At 49.6% G+C, this 19,149-nt stretch overlaps 1 protein-coding gene across 1 annotated transcript in view; it reads left to right on the forward strand.

Moving 5' to 3' along the window:
* Window positions 1-19,149, forward strand: part of DDX43 (DEAD-box helicase 43) — a gene marked incomplete at both ends in the record, with an annotated part of 462,922 nt that overhangs the window by 258,524 nt on the left and 185,249 nt on the right. The window contains 1 exon segment of the mRNA XM_082249917.1: window positions 15,718-15,818. Coding sequence (XP_082106043.1) covers window positions 15,718-15,818 — 101 coding nt within the window.

The following is a 19,149-nucleotide window of genomic DNA, read 5'->3' on the forward strand; positions in this document are numbered from 1 at the left end:
TTGAAGGGTCACGTTCCTCCTTTCCCTGTGAGGGCGCATTCTACTAGAGCAGGGAGTGCCTCTTGGGCTTTTCGCCATCAGGCTTCGGTGGCTCAGGTGTGTAAGGCGGCAACCTGGTCATCCGTGCACACTTTTACAAAATTCTACATAATTGATTTGCTGGCATCCTCGGATGCTTCCTTTGGCCGCAAGGTTTTGCAGGCTGCTGTTTGCTGAAGAGATTTACGGTTCTCTTTCAGGGGTGAATTTTTGTTTTGGGGTAAGCTCCTGTTGGGGTTGAGCATTTTGTTGCCCTGTTGGCTATGTTTTTTTCTAGCCTTGATGAAACATTAACGGTTGTTGGTTGCGTTCTTCCCACCCCTCATGCCTACACTGCTATGGGACGTCCCATTGGTGAGGAAACTATGGAGAGCTGCGTCTGTCAGAGGACGTAAGCGAAAATAGAAAATTTGGAAGAACTTACTGTAAAATTCTTTTCTCTGAGTCCTCTGACAGATGCAGCTCCCGCCCCTCTATTTTGGGGTTGGTTGTGTTTTCCTTCACTGCTTGCTATGTATCTGATTAGTGAGCACGTGTGTCTGGGGTAATGTCATGAGGGACAGCCCATATAGGCGTGTCAGGTGAACTTTTTTCTGAAGTTTCACTGCCTAGTAGGGCTGCAACTAACGATTATTTTCATAATCGATTAGTTGGCCGTTTATTGTTTCGATTTAATCGGATAAAAACCTCAACAAAAAAAGGTTGGTGTATAATTTAGTTAATATTCTTGAATATCTATATGCAGAGGTAAATATAAACATCCAGCTATATAGTTGGAGATTTAATCCACTCTGAGACAGATATATGTATTATTAGAGGTATAAATGTGGTACACATCAGACTCCGAGACCAACATTTTTAAAATTTGAAAAGACCTAAACACTTTTTTGCAAATTTTCAGACCGGATTGGTATATAATATTCATGACACACTCCCTTATTAATAGGCAGGTAGTTTGATCCAAGCTCCCTGGACCTGCTGTCACCTATGCTGGCCATACACAAACTAGATTTTTTTTAGAAAATTTTTAAAAACATTCATCCGATTTTTCTAACCATTAGTGGGGTCTATTCGGTATTCGTTGTCAACCACAGTGACAGGAACATTCGAAGGAGCAGAATAGAAAACTTCTCGATCAAACGAATCTTCAAATGGTGTATGTGGTTTTTGCTCAGAAGTTATATTCATTTTGAAATTGAATGTTAAAAGCAAATGGAATTTTGAAACAACACTCGTCCATTCAACGAATATACAAATAATTTTTGTATAAATATACTGTAGATGAAAATACTTTTGTCCAAAAATCCAAAACTTGTATGGGCAACATAAGACCTTTAGTAGCAGCAGCAGCATGCTTTTTTTATCACCTGTCATGATGGGGTTAAAAAAAAAAAGCCCTTTATAGTAAAAAAAAAAAAACAGCAGATAATCGCTACTGTAATATAATTATAATTTCTACTGTGAAACAGTGAAAGTGTTTATATCTTGTATCATGTGTATGTATATAAAAAAATATGCCCAGAAGTCGGATATGCAGGATATTTTAACGGAGTCAGACATGAAGCTATATGATGAGGGGGGGGGGGGGGAACCTCTGCCTTTAGAATCACTTGGTTCCTTCTCTTGCCCAGGACTAAATTTCCCATGAGACATTGCTCCTCACACATTCTCTGCCATCTACTGACATGTATGGACGTTGTACTGAGCTGTATGTGCGTTTCACTGTATTTTCTGATATGTAAACAAATAATCCATTCTGCATGCAGGACAACTAATCGGCTAATCGATTACAAAAATAGTTGACAACTATTTTCATAATCGATTAGTTGGCGATTAGTTGTTTCAGCCCTACTGCCTAGTCTACTTCTGTAGATGGCGCATTACCCATTGGTGAGGAAACTTTGGAGAGTAAGTTCTTGCAAAAATTCTATTTCTCTTACATCCTCCGACAGTCGCCGCCACTTCATAATCTTCACTAATGGGGGTAATTGAGCTTTGCTCCGCAGGAGTAGCTGGGCAACAAGATTTGTTAATATCAAAGCTTTTAGCATATCACACCCCTAGGGGGTGGTCCACTCAGTCAATACCTCCCTGTTTCCTGCATTCTCAACTCAGTTTCTAATGCCTAGCTTAGGAGTAGCTGGCTGATCCTGTGCTGGGGCTTTGTCTCAGCCTTCTATCCTCTTTTTGATTTTCTTTTGAGATTTTTTCTCTTTCTTTTACTTAGCTGTTCTTTTTCTCAGCATTAGTTTAGTTTCTTCGGATGAAGATGATCATGCGGAGCTGGGTCTCGGGCTGGCCACCCTGGATCCCAGGGCTCAGGGCCAGGGGTTCCCCAGCCTGCCATTGAGCGTTCAGCTCAGGTTTCCCTGGCATATTGAATGACCCATCCCTGTTCGCTGCAGGGATGCTGCCTGTGAGGTGGCTACCTCACCGGACGCCATTTGCGGTTTCGCACCGCAGTTCCACTGCGTCCTGGCTGCGACACTCCCTGTCCTCAGTACAGCGGTTTGGTCGCTGGAGAAGGCTCCCCACGCCATCCGGACTGGTAAGTGCATTTCTATGTGGGGACCTGTCTGTTTTGGGTGTCGGTCTGTGACTGTGTGACCCTGCATGTCTGTGTATGTGCTGAGCTCATTGTCAGATTCCTGTGTGGAATAGCTGCCTTTCTGTGGGCTGCGGGGGGGGGCTCTCCCGCTCTGCTATGTGAGATGTATGGGGCAGACTGGGCTTAGACATGCTGTGCGGCGGTCGCTACTGCGGCCCGCCATTTTTTTGCGGCAAATTATGGTGACCGGCCCTGTGTGGTACGGCGCAGTGTTTTTGCGTCAAACGCCGCCATTTTGGCGGCGATCGATCATACAGCCACATGTCGGCGCCATTTTCTCATTGCCTAAAATGCCTCAGCAGAGCGGCCATGTTTGTGTAGCCTGCATAGGCTATAGGGCGGTCAGTCATTGCATCACTTCCTTTTGCTCTGGAACAGCGATCGGTGGCAGCAGCCTGTGTGGTCTCTCCAGGTTTTTACCTTTCCTTATCCTGTATTTCCTTGCTCAGTGTTCCTTATCCCTGTGGGGGTCGGTGCATACAGTAGTGTGCGGTGGGCTACGCTCGCCGCGGTCTTAAAGGGGCAGTCCTCCTTTTCAATTATTGCTGGGGCATGGATTCTCAGGATTGCAAGTTTCCTCCCACCTTGGTGGGGGGCCAAGGGGCGGCTGCATCCCCCGAGGGGGCTGATCTGGCTGCTATTGTGGCGAACTTGGCTTCTCAGGTGCAGATGCTAATGGCTGATCGATCCGCAAAAGGCCCAGATTGTCTATTTCCTCTGATTCAGAGGGCGATGGGGCTGCTATGGCTGGAGTGCCCTTTTCAGGGTCTCATTCGTCTCTGGACCTTGTGGGGTCTGAGGGGGAGGCTGAGGTAGAAGGGGTTGATAATTCTCCCCCTGGCTCGCCTGAAGAGCTTGCACTCATGGATTTGTTGGTTGCTTCTATCAAGGAAACTCTGCGTTTGCAGGATGAACCATGTCCTCCTGCTTTGTTGTCTTCTTATGGGACGCAAAGGAAACGCAAAACAGCGCAGGTTTTTCCCTGCCCTGCGGAATTTCAACGCGCTGTTGAGCAATGGCGCAATTTAAAGAAGCCCTTTACTGTGCCAAGTAAGTTCAAGCTGCGTTATCCATTTACATCCACCACTGATGAGCGTTGATGTGTGCCGCCTCAGGTGGATCACGCGGTGGCGGTTTTGAATAAATCTACTGCGATTCCTGCTGAGGATACCCCGGTGTTCCGGGACCCTACGGACAGGAGATTGGAGTCTCTTGCCCGTCATGCTTATACGGTTGCTGGTTCTATGCTGAAGCCTATTTTTGCTTCCATTTTGGCAGCCCAGGCTATTGCGGATTGGACGCAGGTGCTCAGGCGCACCCTGGTGGCGGACTCTGTTCCGCCGACAACATTGGCTATGGTGGATCAAATTAATCAGGGTGTCATGTATTTGTGTGATGCGGACTTGGATTTAGTCCCTTTGGCTGCACGCCTCTCAAGTGTGGCGGTATTGAACCGTCGCCTGATATGGCTGAAATGTTGGACGGTTGACCAATCATCTCGCAAGACTTTAGCTAATTTGCCCTACGCGGGATCTCGTCTTTTTGGCGAGTCTTTGGATACTCTGATAAAGGGAATTTCCGGGGGTAAGAGCACTCTCTTACCCCATACTCGCAAGAATAAGTTTGTTCGCCGTAAGAAGAATACCTCGTTTAGGCCCTGTCGGGTCCTTTCGTGCCTTTAGGTCGCAATACAAGGGCAAGCCCTTCAAGGGCCAAGGCTCCCAGAAGAAGCCGTGGGCAGGTAAGCAGAAGTCCGGCCAGTCCGGGTCCGCTGCCCATACCAATTCGGCCTGAAGGGGTGCCCTCACCCGGTTCTGGGGTGGGGGGACGTTTGCTTGGTTTTCTTCAACCCTGGCTGGCCCGCATTCGGGACAGGTGGGTTCAGGAAATCGTTCGATCTGGATACAAGATCGAGTTTCTCTCTCGGCCGGCGAGCAGATTTTTTCCCTCAAATCTTCAGCTGTCTCCGGAGCGCTTGCAGGATCTGCACCTGGCGGTGCGGGACCTGAGGGCCTCATCGGGACAGATTTCGGGGGTTCTACTCCAATCTGTTCACTGTGCCCAGGAAGGAGGGCAAGGTACGTCCGGTTTTGGACTTAAAAGCTCTGAACCGCTTTGTGCGGGTTCGCAAGTTCCGCATGGAATCCCTGCGCTCGGTGGTGGCTGCCCTGGTTCCGGGGGAATTCATGGCCTCCATCGACTTGAAGAATGCTTACCTTCACTTCCCATTTTCGAGGGTCACCAGAGGTACCTTCGATTTGCCATTGCGGAGGATCATTACCAATTCGTGGCGTTACCCTTTGGTCTCGCTTCGGCTCCGCGGGTTTTCACCAAGGTGCTTGCGCCGGTCCTGGCTTTGAGAGCCCAGGGCATCTCTGCCTTGGGGTATCTGGACGATATCTTGATTCGGTCTGCGACCAGTCAGGGCCTGGTGAACGACCTGTCCATCACGATGCAGACTCTGCAGGAGTTCGGTTGGACGATAAATTTTCCGATGTCAACGCTGTGTCCGTCGGTTCGTCTTCCCTACCTGGGGATGATCCTGGACTCTGTTCAAGCAAAGGTCTTCCTGCCGGAAGACAAGCTCCGGACACTTCAGGACGGTCAGGTCCCTCAGGGACAATCAGTGCTCCGGACATGTATGAGGTGTCTGGGATTGATGGTCTCGACTTTCGAGGCGATTCCCTTCGCCCAGTTTCACACACGGGATCTCCAGGCGGAGATCCTGGCCAAGTGGGACGGGCGTCCGCAATCTCTGGATCTGCGGATTTCGTTGAGCCGCCTCACCCGAAGGGGTCTTTTGTGGTGGCTCCAGTCCCCGGCGATGTCGGGGGGCAAGTCCTTTCGTCCTTTGTCGTGGATGGTGATCACCACGGATGCCAGCCTGTCGGGCTAGGGTGGTGTTCTGGGCGTTCTGTCCGCCCAGGGAACTTGGTCGGAGGAGGAATCCTCCCTTCCGATCAACATTCTGGAATTGCGAGCGATAAATCTCTGCCTTCTGCGTTGGTCGAAAAGGCTTCAGGGCCGTCCGGCTCGGGTGCAGACGGACAATGCCACAGCGGTGGCCTACATCAACCACCAAGGGGGCACCAGGAGTGCCCGAGCGTCTCGGGAAGTAGCCGACATTCTGTCTTGGGCCGAGACGCACGTCCCGGCAATATCTGCAGTTCACATTCCAGGGGTGGAGAACTGGCAGGCGGATTATCTGAGTCGCCAGACCCTGGACCAGGGGGAATGGTCCCTTCACCCGGATGTCTTTCAGATGTTGTGCGCGAAGTGGGGTTCCCCAGATGTGGACCTGTTCGCGTCTCGTCTAAACAACAAGGTGGAAAGGTTCGTGGCAAGGACGCGCAATCCTCGGGCAGACGCCTCAGACGCGTTAGTGGCGTCCTGGCATCAGTATCGTCTGATGTATGCCTTTCCACCGATTCAGCTGCTGTCCAGGCTCCTTCGCAGGTTGGCCTCGGAACCGCACACGGTGATTCTGGTGGCGCCAGGCTGGCCTCGCCGGTCTTGGTACGCAGACCTCTTGAATCTGGCGGTCGACGCTCCGTGGCGTCTGCCACTTCGAGAGGATCTCCTGTCTCAAGGACCGATATTCCATCCTGCTTTACAGTCGCTGGCTTTAACGGCCTGGCTGTTGAAAGCCAGGTCCTGAAGGATAGGGGTCTCTCCCTTGAGGTCATTCCCACTTTGATCAAAGCTAGAAAAGCCTCTTCGGGGAAGATTTACTACTGTACTTGGAAGGCGTATTTTGCCTGGTGTGAGTCCTGGGTGTATTCCCCTCGCTCATACTCGGTATCGAGAGTGTTGGCTTTCCTTCAAATGGGTGTGGACCAGCGTTTGGTGTTGGCCACGATTAAGGGTCAGATTTCTGCCCTGGCCGTTCTCTTTCAACGCCCTGTGGCATCTAATTCTTTTTTAGCACCTTTGTTCAAGGGGTGCGACACTTGGCCCCTCCTCGGAGGGACCCTTTACCTCCATGGGACTTGAACCTTGTTCTGTCCGTGTTACAGCATGCTCCCTTTGAGAAGATCAGCAGCTCTCCCTACTTGGTGATTCACTTGGATAAGGTGGTCTTACGACCTAACCCTTCTTTTCTTCCGAAGAGGATCTCGGAATTTCACCTCAATGAGGACATTGTCTTGCCTTCGCTTTGCGCGAAGCCTAAGCATCCAAAGGAGGTGGCTTTGCATTCCTTGGATGTTGTTCGGGCGATCAGGGTTTACCTGTCATCGACGAAATCCTTTCGCAAGTCGGATTCTCTATTTGTCCTTCCAGAGGGTCCTCGGAAGGGCATGGCGGCGTCGGCTGCGACCATCGCCAAATGGATCAGACAGACCATTGTGCAAGCCTATGCTTTGAAGGGGAGGGTTCCTCCTTTCCCTGTGAAGGCGCACTCTACCAGGTCTCTGAGTACGTCTTGGGCCTATCGTCATCAGGCTTCTGTGGCCCAGGTGTGTAAGGCGGCGACTTGGTCGTCCGTTCACACCTTCTCAAAATTCTACAAGGTGGATGTTCAGGCATCGGCAGATGCTTCCTTTGGCCGTAAAGTTCTTAGTGCGGCAGTGCCTTAGGGTCCCTTGTTTGGGTCCTTGGCTGTTGGGGTGTTTTTACCCCTAGGTTACTTGTTTTTTCCTGGGTTGTTGCTCCTGTTGAGCACGTTTTCCTGTTGCCCAGTTGGTTCTCTTACTTTGGTAAGGTTCCTTTCTCTGATGTGGGTACTGCGTTGCTTTAGGCGCGGCTGCGTTTTTCCCAACCCTTAATGTCTACACTGCTCTGGGACGTCCCCATTAGTGAAGATTATGAAGTGGCGGCGACTGTCGGAGGACATAAGAGAAAACTGAATTTTCTCTTGCGTCCTCCCGACAGTCGCCGCCTCCTCATATTCGTCACAATGGGGTAATTGACCTTTGCTCCGTAGGAGTAGCTAGGCAATAGAATATGTCAATATTAAAGCTTTTAACATATCCCACCCCCAGGGGGTGGTCCCCTCAGTCAATACCCTCCTACTTCCTGTAACCATACCTCAGTTTCATTGTCTAGCTTTCAGGAGTTAGCTGGCTGTTTCTGTGCTGGGGCATTTTGTCTCAGCCTTTATCTTCTTTTTGATTTTATTTGAGTTTTTTTCTCTCTTAGCTGTTACTTTTGTCAGCATTAGTTAGTTCTTCTGATGAAGAGGATCGTGCGGGCTGGGTCTCGGGCTGGCCCCCTTGGTTGCAGGTTGTGGGCCAGTGGCTTCCCAGCCTGCCATCGAGCGTTCAGTCAGGTATTTTTCCTGGCATATGTGAACGACCCATCCCTGTTCGCTGCAGGGATGCTGTGGTGAGGTGGCTACCTCACAGGACGCCATGCGGTTTCGCACCGCAGTTCTACTGCGTCCTGGCTGCGACTCTCCCTGTCCCATGTGCAGTGGCTTGATCGCTTGTGCGGGTTCCACACGCCATTCAGAAGGTAAGTGTACTCTGTGTGGGGACCTGTCTGTTTAGTGGGTGTCAGTCTGGGACTGTGTAACCCTGCATGTCTGTTCACACTATTGGGCTCCCTGTCTGGTGTGATGCTGCTGTGGGCTGCAAGGAGGGGGGCTGTTATACACTGTTCTGTGTTACAAACTGTGTGATTCTCTGTGTGACATGCTGTATGTTGTAGGGCATGCTGTGGATCATGTTTTGTGCAACGTGCGGCGGCCGCTGCTGCGGTCTGCCATTTTATTAATAGCTGCATATGAGGGCCATTTCTGTGTGCTGGGAGCGGAGTTTTTGGCGCCAAGCGCCGCCATTTTGGCGGCGATCGCTCGGGCCACATGTCAGCGCTGCATGCTCTGCCTTTGCAAGTCCCTCACCGGCGGCCATGTTTGTGGAGCCTCCCATATTTATAGGAGCGGTCTGTGTTACATCGCTTCCTTTCCCTGAGAACAGCGATCGGTGCAGCAGCTTGAGTGGTCTCTCCAGGTTTTATCTTCCTTATCTTATTCTTGTATTCCTTGCCTATGTTTTTGTGCTTCTCCCTGTGGGGGTCGGTGTGTGCTGTGTGTGCGGTGGGCTCCGCTCACCGCGAGCTTTAAGAGGCAGTACTCCTTCTTCTTTTTTTTTTTTCCTACACACTTTTGGGGGCATGGATTCTCAGAAAAGCAAATTTCCCCCCTCTTTAGTGGGGGGTCAAGGGACTGCTGCTGCTCCCCCCGCGGGGGGTGATTTGGCTACTGTCGTGGCTTACTTAGCTGCTCAGGTGCAAGTGCTTGTGGCTGCTCAATCCACAAAACGGCCCAGAGTTTCAATTTCCTCTTATTCAGAGGGCGATGGTGATGGGGCTGCTATGGCTGGGGTCACCTTATCGGGGTCCCCCTCGTCCCTGGACCTTGTGGGGTCTGAAGGGGAGGCAGAAGTTGAAGGGGTTCATAATTCCCCCCCTGGCTCGTCTGAAGAGCTTGCACTCATGGATGAATTGGTTGCTTCTATCAAACAAACACTGCATTTGCAGGATGAACCATGTCCTCCTGCCGTCCTGGCCTCTTATGGGACGCAGCGAAGACGCAAATCATCGCAGGTTTTTCCTTGCACTGAGGATTTTCAGTGCGCTGTTAGGGAACAATGGCGCAATATACGGAAGCTTTTTGCTGTGCCAAGTGGGTTCAAGCTACGTTATCCTTTCACACCCGCTACTGATGAACGTTGGTGTGTGCCACCTCCGGTGGATCACGCGGTGGCAGTTTTGAATAAATCTACTGCGATTCCGGCGGAGGATACCCCGGTGTTCCGGGATGCCACGGACAGGAGGCTGGAATCTCTTGCACGCCATACTTACTCGGTTACCGGTTCCATGCTGAAAGCTATTTTTGCTTCACTTATGGCAGCTCAGGCTGTCGCGGATTGGATGCGGGTGCTCAGGCGCGTCCTGGTGGCTGACTCTGCCCCTCCGGCGACGTTGGCTATGGTGGATCAAATCCATCAGGGTGTCATGTATTTGTGTGATGCGGACTTAGATATAGTCCCTTTGGCTGCACGTGTGCACAGCGTGGCGGTGTTGACACGCCGCCTGATTTGGCTGAAATGTTGGTCTGTGGACCAAGCTTCTCGCAAAACTTTAGCTAATCTACCCTATACGGGATCTCGCCTTTTTGGCGAACCCTTGGATGCGCTGGTAAAGGGGATCACGGGGGGTAAGAGCACGCTCTTGCCCCAATCCCGCAAGGCTAAGGTTGCTCATGGTACGAAGCATGTTTCTTTAGACCCTCTCAGGGGTCCTTTCGTGCCTTTCGGTCACACTATAAGGGCAAACCCTTCAAAGGTCAAGGCTCCCTAAGGAAGCCGTGGACAGGTAAGCAGAGATCGGGTTTCTCTCCCGGCCGGCGTGCAGATTTTTTCCCTTAAATCTTCAACTGTCTCCGGAGCGTTTGCGGGATCTGCACCTGGCGGCGCGGGACCTGCGGGCTCAGGGAGTGGTGGTTCCGGTGCCTCATCGGGACAGATTTCAGGGGTTCTATTCAGATCTGTTCAATGTGCCCGGGAAAGAGGGCAAGGTACGTCCAATTCTGGACTTAAAAGCTCTGGACCGCTTTGTGCGGGTTCGCGAGTTTCCGCATGGAATCCCTGCGGTCGGTGGTGGCTGCCCTGGTTCCGGGGGAATTTATGGCCTCCATCGATTTGAAGGATGCGTACCTTCACATCCCCATTTTCGAGGGTCACCAGAGGTACCTTCGATTCGCCATTGCGAAGGATCATTGCCAGTTCGTGGCGTTACCCTTTGGTCTCGCTTCGGCTCAGCGGGTGTTCACCAAGGTGCTTGCACCGGTTCTGGCTTTGTTGAGAGCCCAGGGCATCTCTGTCCTGGGGTATCTGGACGACATTCTGGTTCGGTCTGCGACCAGTCAGGGTCTGGTGACGGACCTGTCCGTCACGATGCAAACTCTACAGGAGTTTGGTTGGACGATAAACCTTCTAAAATCGACGCTGTGCCGATGTCGGTTCGTCTTCCCTACCTGGGAATGATCCTGGACTCGGTCCAGACGAAGGTCTTCCTACCGGACGATAAGCTCAGTACACTTCAGGAAGAAGTCAGGTCCCTCAGGGACAATCAGTGCTCGTCCTTCCGGAAGTGTATGAGGTGTTTGGGATTGATGGTCTCGGCTTTCTAAGGCGATTCCCTTCGCCCAATTTCACATGCAGGGTCTCCAAGCGGAGATCCTGTCCAGGTGGGACGGGCGACTGCAATCTCTGGATCTCCAGATTTCGTTGAGTCATCGTACCAGAAGGGATCTTCTGTGGTGGCTACAGTCCCCGGCGGTGTCGGGGGGAAAGTCTTTTCTCCTGGACGGTGATCACCACGGATGCCAGCCTGTCGGGCTGGGGTGGTGTTTTGAGCGTTCTGTCTGCCCAGGGAACTTGGTCGGAGGAGGAATCCTCCCTTCCGATCAACATTCTTGAATTGCGAGCGATAAATCTCTGCCTTCGACGTTGGACGGTCAGGCTCCAGGGCCGTCCGGTTCGGGTGCAGACGGACAATGCCACGGCGGTGGCATACATCGACCACCACGGGGGCACCAGGAGTGCCCGAGCGGCTCGGGTGGTGGCTGACATTCTGTCTTGGGCCGAGACGCACGTCCCGGCGATAACGGCGGTTCACATTCCGGGGGTGGAGAACTGGCAGGCGGATTATCTGAGTCGCCAGACTTTGGACCAGGGAGAATGGTCCCTCCACCCGGATGTCTTCCAGATGTTGTGCGCGCAGTGGGGTCTTCCGGAGGTAGACCTGTTCGCGTCTAATCTGAACAACAAGGTGGAAAGGTTCGTGGCAAGGACGCGCGATCCTCGGGCAGACGCGTTAGATGCGTTGGTAACTCCGTGGCATCAGTGTCGGCTGATGTATGCATTTCCACCGTTTCAACTGCTGTCCAGGTTCCTTCGCAGGTTGACCTCGGAACCGCACACGGTGATTCTAGTGGCACTGGACTGGCCTCGCCGCTCCTGGTACGCAGACCTTGTGCATCTGGCGATCGACGCTCCGTGGCGTCTGCCTCTTCAAGAAGCTCTTCTGTCTCAAGGACCAATTTTTTCATCCTGCTTTGCAGTCGCTGGCTTTGGCGGCCTGGCTGTTGAAACCGAGGTCCTGAAGGATAGGGGTCTATCCCCTGAGGTCATTCACACTTTGATCGATGCAAGGAAGTCTTCCTCGGGGAAAGTCTACTACCGTACTTGGAAGGTCTATTTTGCCTGGTGTGAGTCCAGGGGGTATCCCCCTCGCTCATACTCGGTGTCTAGGGTGTTGCCTTTCCTTCAAACGGGTGTGGACCAGCGTTTGGCGTTGGCTACAATGGAGGGCCAGGTTTCTGCGCTGGCCGTTCTTTTTCTACGCCCTGTGGCGTCTAACCCCTTGGTTAGCACTTTTGTTCAAGGGGTGCGACACCTGGTCCCTCCTAGGGGGGAACCTTTGCCTCCATGGGACTTGCACCTTGTTCTGTCCGTATTGCAACACGCTCCTTTTGAACAGATCAGGAAGATCTCGTTGTCTATGTTGTCCATGAAGGTCGCGTTTTTGGGGGCGATCACTTCGGCTCGCAGGGTGTCGGAGCTGGCTGCTTTGTCCTGCAGATCTCCGTATTTGGTCATTCACTTGGATGAGGTGGTCTTGCGACCTAACCCTTTTCTTCCGAAGAGGTTCTCGGAATTTCACCTCAATGAGGACATTGTCTTGCCTTCGCTCTGCGTGAAGCCTAAACATCCGAAGGAGGTGGATTTGCACTCCTTGGATGTTGTTCGGGCGATCAGGGTTTCCCTGAAATCGACGGAATCTTTTCGCAAGTCGGATTCTTTATTTGTCCTTCCAGAGGGTCCTCGGAAGGGCATGGCGGCGTCAGCTTTTACCATCGCCGAATGGATAAGACAGACCATTGAACAGGCCTATGCTCTGAAGGGGAAATTTCCCCCCATGCCTGTGGAGGCGCACTCTGCCAGATATTGGAGTACGTCTTGGGCCTGTCATCATCGGGCTTCTGTGGCCCAGGTGTGTAAGACGGCGACTTGGTCGTCCGTTCGCACCTTCTCGAAGTTCTACAAGGTGGATGTTCAGGCATCGGCAGATGCTTCCTTTTGGCCGCAAGGTTCTTAGTGCGGCGGTACCTTAGGGTCCCTTGTTTTTGGGCCCTTGGCTGTTTGGGATGTCGTTTATCCCTAGGTTATTTGTTTTTTCCTGGGTTGTTGCTCCTGTTGAGCAAGTTTTTTTCATGCTACCCAGCTGGTTTCCTTCCTTTGGTAAGGTTCCTTTGTTTCTGCTGTGGAGACTGCGTTGCCTTAGGCGCGGCTGCGTTTCCCACCCCTCATGTTTGTACTGCTTTGGGACGTCCCCATTGTGACGAATATGAAGAGGCGGCGACTGTCGGAGGACGTAAGAGAAAACGGAATTTTTGTAAAATCTTACCTGTAAAATTCCTTTCTCTGAGTCCTCCGACAGTCGCCGCCCCGTCCCCTCTTTTGGGGTTTGGTTATATACTCTACTGCTATTCTACTGAAACTGAGGTATGGTTACAGGAAGTAGGAGGGTATTGACTGAGGGGACCACCCCCTGGGGGTGGGATATGTTAAAAGCTTTAATATTGACATATTCTGTTGCCTAGCTACTCCTACGGAGCAAAGGTCAATTACCCCATTGTGACGAATATGAAGAGGCGGCGACTGTCGGAGGACTCAGAGAAAGGAATTTTACAGGTAAGATTTTACAAAAATTCAGTTTTTGTAAAATCTTACCGTAAAATTCCTTTCTCTGAGTCCTCCGACAGTCGCCGCCCCAGCCCCTCTTTTGGGGTTTGTTTGTGTACTCTACTGCTATGCTACTGAAACTGAGTTGAGAATGCAGGAAGCAGGGAGGTATTGACTGAGGGGACCACCCCCTAGGGGTGTGATATGCTAAAAGCTTTGATATTAACAAATCTTGTTGCCTAGCTACTCCTGCGGAGCAAAGGTCAATTGCCCCCATTAGTAAAGATTATGAAGTGGCGGCGACTGTCGGAGGACTCGGAGAAAGGAATTTTACGGTAAGATTTTACAAAAATTCCGTTTTTTTAGCACTGATTACTGTAGTAATGTCACTGGTCCCCCCCCCTAAGTGTCAAAAATGTCAGTTAGGGGTCTGATCTGTCCACCGCCATGTTGCAGTCCCGCTAAAAATTGCAGATCGCTGCCATTACTAGTAAAAAAAAAAAATAAAAATGACATGAATCTTTCCCCGTTTGTAGACGCGATAAGTTTTGCGCAAACCAATCAAGTTACGCTTAGTGGGATTTTTTTTTTACCAAAAATATGTAGCAGGATACAAACTTGCCTAAAAGGATGACAAATTTCGATTTTTTTTTTTTTTTTTTCCTTTTTTTGGGAATGTTGTATAGCAGAAAGTGAAAAATATTTTTTTTTGTCAGGTTTGTCGCTCTTTTTTTGTTTATAGTGCAAAAAATAAAAATCACACAGGTTAGCAAATACTACCAAAAGAAAGCTCTATGTGTGGGAGAAAGAACATCAATTTTATTTAGGTACAGCGTCACACAATTGCGCAAGTGTCCGTTAAATTAACACCGTGCCGAATCACAAAAAATGGCCTGGTCGTTAAGGGGGCAAATGCTTTCCGGTCCAGAAGTGGTTAACACTGCTTTGGGATGTCCCAATGGTCAAGAATAACAGAAGCTGTGTCCATCAATGAACAAAATAAAAAATGGGATTTCTGACTTACCGTAAAATCCATATCGCTGATGTTTGACTGACCAAGCACCCACCCCCTCCTGTGGAGTTTTAATTCTGCCACTGCTTGTAACAAAACTAAACTACCATATTTTTCCGTGTATGAGACGCTACTTTTTGCTCAAATTTTTATGCTGAAAATCGTCAGGCGTCTTTTTTATACACGGTCAGTAAGCAGTTTGCGGTGCGTAGCTGGCCATATTGTCTGAGGCTTCCTCCAATTGCAAGCTGTGGACGTCAGATAATGCTGTAAAGGCGGAGACTGCAGATGCGATACCATTGGAGGTTGGAGTGCGCAGATGCAAGAGAGAGAAATGCGAGAACGGAGCCCAGATGTCAGAGAATAAGAGTACTGGTAAGGGATTGTCTTACACTGCTAAATTCAAACTACGGTAAATGTAATTCTTTATGCAAAAGAGCATGGCAATAGGGCTGCAGAGAGACAGTTTGGACCTCTGCCCACTGAGTGCATGATCAGACAGTGGAGAAAACAGGAAGAACTCCTTATGTTTAAAATATTGATTTCTGAAGTTTGGGTTGAAAAAATGGGGGGCGTCTTATACACGGAAAAATATGGTACTATGGGTGTAGCCTGAAGTTTTTGTCCTACTCCTGTAGGGGGCAGCATAACCCAATGGTCAAGAATGACACGAACTGTGTTCGTTAATGAACATCAGAGAAATGGATTTTACGGTAAGTGAAAAATCCTATTTTTTATTTTAACCTGCAAAATCTATTTCTTAAGAGTGCATCAGGGCAGTGGTCCTTAACTCCGGTCCTCAGGGCCCACGAACAGGCCAGATTACCTTGGGGAGATGCAAACTCGAGTACTGCAAACTCTGAGCAGCAAATTATATCACATGGGATGTATTTCAGTTATCTTGCAAACCTGGCCTGTTTGTGGGCCCTGAGGACAAGGGTTGAGGACCACTGCATCAGGGGACACAGAGATCCCTCCCCTCTGTGTTGTGTTGCTGCAAAACTGAAGCCCTTCCTACAGGAGAGGGGGTTATGCCTAGGAGAGGACTTTTTTTTTTTTTTTTTACCATTATCCAATTACCTGTAGACGTCACATAACCCTGTTCGTAAGGAGTACTAAAGCTGCTCTGTGTCCTGTGATGTATTCCCAAAAATGTATTTTATAGAGAAGTCAAAATCCCAACTTTTTTCTTTTTTAGTGATATAACTAGGCAAATTATTTAAGGGTTGAGCTGCTAAGTAGCTAGATTCCTTGTTTTATGTCCTCAATTTGGTTCCTAACCTAGTTTCGGTTTATAGGGTTGTCAATTTATTTGTGGTTCTTTGACAAGTATCTAATAGAAGAATGGTAACTGTCTGTATAAACAGGTTTTGGATGAAGCTGACAGGATGCTAGATATGGGTTTTGAACCCCAGATTATGAAGATACTGATTGACATTCGACCTGACAGACAAACTGTAATGACAAGGTAATTTGTATTTCAATAACTATTAGTTTTGCATCATTGACTGTGTGCCATGAGGTTTATGCATGTATTATTACTGTACTCTATATTAAATCTTTAAGCTAGCTTGTACTATAGAGATGGGTTATCACAAAGCGTAGGCTTTGTCAGGATTTGTCAATCATATTGGTACTGAGTCGAAACAGGTTGGTATTCACAAACACTTGCAATACTGTGGATGGTTGCCAGACTCAACTTAATTCAAATTGGTAAATATGGGAGCGGTTTTACTTGCCAAAAGATGTTTGTCTGTTCAGTTCAGAGATTTACGCAGCTCTGCCCCAAAGCACAGACTTGCCTGACAGGGATCAGATTTCCGTCTGCTGCAGTTATGTAATACTTGACCCTCCCCCCAGCCTGCGAGGGTGCAGTGAACGGAAAAAGCAGCAGACTGATGAGCTAATCTTTTTCATTCTTTGTGCTGCTTCTCCCTCTGCCAGTTTATGCTCTGCCGTGTAAGGACTGCAGTAAGCTGATACCAGGTCAAATTCAGGTACTTGCACTGCTAGTGTTTTATTTGTGATTACAGCATTTCATTAATTGTGTATTATACACAGATTGGCCATAACATTGACCACCCACCTAATGTTGAGTAGCACCCACTTTTGCCTCCAAAACAAACAGCCTTGACCCATTCAGTCATGGACTCCCAGGACCCAAGGTTTCCCAGCAGAACATTGCCCAAAGCATCACACTGCCTCTACCGGCTTGCTCCTTCCCACAGTTCATCCTGGTGCCATCTCTTTCCCAGGTCAGCAACATACACACACTTGATCATCCACATGATATAAAACAAAACATCAGACCACGCCAGTTTAGCTTTAAAGTAGAATTCCAGGTTTACTATGCCAAGCTGGCCCAAACAATTACAGAACTATGTGCTGTGGTAGCGTTCTACAGAACAGTAAGCGGTGCTGTGTTCACCAGCAGTATGGGAACTAGATAGTCTGGTTGAATGCTTTTCTGCCATTCAGGAGAAGCTTTTTATTTTTATTAGGTGAGTACAAATCTTCCCCTGATTGGCCGAGGTGGAGAAGCAGGACGATAACAGCACAATTTTTACCTTGGCCCTCAGAGGAAACTTTTGTTCATTGATAAAAATATAAGACTTCTGAATGGTGGGAAAGCATTCAGCCTAACTCTATTTAGTTCTGACAGCAGCAAGTTTATTCATAGCTCCTTTTTTATTAAAGAAAAGATTTGTCCATATCTAAAATCTGTAATTGCACAGATCTAAATGTTTAGCTAATCAAAATTCTTTACTAAATTACACAGCCATAGCATTGCAGAAGAGTTAAGATTGACAAATCTCAGGGCAGGCTGTTAGTGTTACTAAAACATTACAGTTACAGTTACAGGCACCAAGTGTTATAGAGCTATTTATGCTCTAAATCAGTGGTCCTCAACCCTGGCCCTCAGGGCCCACTAACGGGCCAGGTTTGCAAGATAACTGTTAACCTCCCAGGTGATATCATTTGCTGCTCAGTGATTGCAGTACTCTAGTCTGCATCTCTCCAAGGTAATACTTTATATTTGGCCTGTTAGTGGGCCCTGAGGACCAGAGTTGAGGACCACTGTTCTAAATAACAGTTCACATCCTCGGGTTACTGGTCATCTTCAGAGCTTCATTATTTTAAATCCTGCTTGTTGCAGTTTCCAGCAAAAGCAGCTTCCACGGGGAAGATTAGGAATGCATAATTGTCAAGGTCTTACCTTGCCTTCCTGTTGGCAGCTATCTTGGACATGTGCAGACTGCTGGCTCCTATAAACCCTGTTTGTATCATCACTTGTCTGCTGCCAGGGCGTCGCTCAGTAATGATGTTGCACACCTGACTATATATATCACCTCATGGCTTTCAGACCTTGCCCTTGCGTTTGTGCTCCAAGGTGCATTACTGCTAGCAGTCCTCTGGTCTCTGTGGTTTCTCCGTGCATGACTTGGCTTGGCTGACATCCTTCCTGGCTCTGGGTTTCGCATCGGCAGACGAACCGCTTCTGGACGCTATCTCGGCTTGGATAACTAACTGTTCCTGGACTTGATCCTAGCTTGGATGACTAGCCGCTTCCGAACTTGACCCCGGCTGTCCTTGATTTTGCTCCTTTATCTTGCTATGCGATTATTATTTTTGCATAAATAAATTGCTTTTTTTTACTTCGTTTGGTCTGGTTTCCTGGCACTCTGACAGTATGCAAGGGCCATGAATCCTGACGATGCGGGTTCTCCTACGCTTCCCATGCTGGCTACCAGGCTCGATCAACAAGATCACCTTTTGGGTCAGTTTGCTCAGGCGTTGCAGATGTTGCTTGCACACACAGCACACCTTGCTCCTGGTGGTGCTAGGCCGGTGGTCCCTCCTGTTGTTGCATCCACTGCTGCTCCTGTTGCCGCTCCTGCAGATGAAGTCTCTGTTACCAGAGGGTTGACTGGTTCAGCCCCCCTCCCGCAGCGCTATGGGGGTGAACCGAGTCAGTGTTGTGGCTTCCTAAACCAAGTGGGCATTTATATTGAGATGACTCCTCAGGCGCTTCTGACAGGTCCAAGGTGGGCTTCCTAATCTCGCTGCTCTCGGACAAGGCCTTGGCCTGTGCGAATCCCTTATGGGAGAACAATTCTGTGATTCTCGATTACCCGAGTTTTGTTGCCTCCTTTTGTAGGGTATTCGATGTGCCTGCTCGCTCTGCTTCTGCTGCTAAGCTGCCCCTGTCCATTTAACAGGGTATTCAAACCGTTGCCGAGTGTGCCATCGAATTTTGTACCCTGGCAGCAGAGGTGGGCTGTAATAATGAGACTCTGGTGGCGGTCTTCTCTCATGGTCTCTCCGATGCATTGAAGGATGAGATTGCGGCCAAGGATCTCCCTGATGAGCTTGAGGCTCTCATTTCCTTCCTGATTTTGATCGATACCAGGCTCAGAGAGAGACCATCGTTTTAAGGAGCGCCAGAGGAGGCCTTCTACCAGATTGGCTCCTACATTTTCTTTCCCACCCATTCCTCCCTCGCCTCCTGGGGATGGTGCGTCTGGCTGTGAACCCATGCAGCTAGAGTTCACCCGCCTTTTGAGGCTGAGTGGGCCTTTAGGAGGAGGGAGTGCCGGTGTCTGTATTGCGGCCTTGGTGGGACTTCCTGAAATCTTGTCCTACCCATCCGGGAAACGCTTGCACCTAAGATCCTGTCGAGGGCAGATCTTAGGTGGAATTTCCTCGTTCCTGGTTTCCCATAAAGCTAAACCGCTAATCAGTTGTCCTCTCCAGGGCAGCAGGCTTTGTGGTTACCCAGGCTTTGGTAGACTCCGGTG

This window comes from Pelophylax lessonae, assembly GCF_965119305.1.
Source record: "Pelophylax lessonae genome assembly, chromosome: 3".
In the NCBI taxonomy this organism is placed as follows: Eukaryota; Metazoa; Chordata; class Amphibia; order Anura; family Ranidae; genus Pelophylax; species Pelophylax lessonae.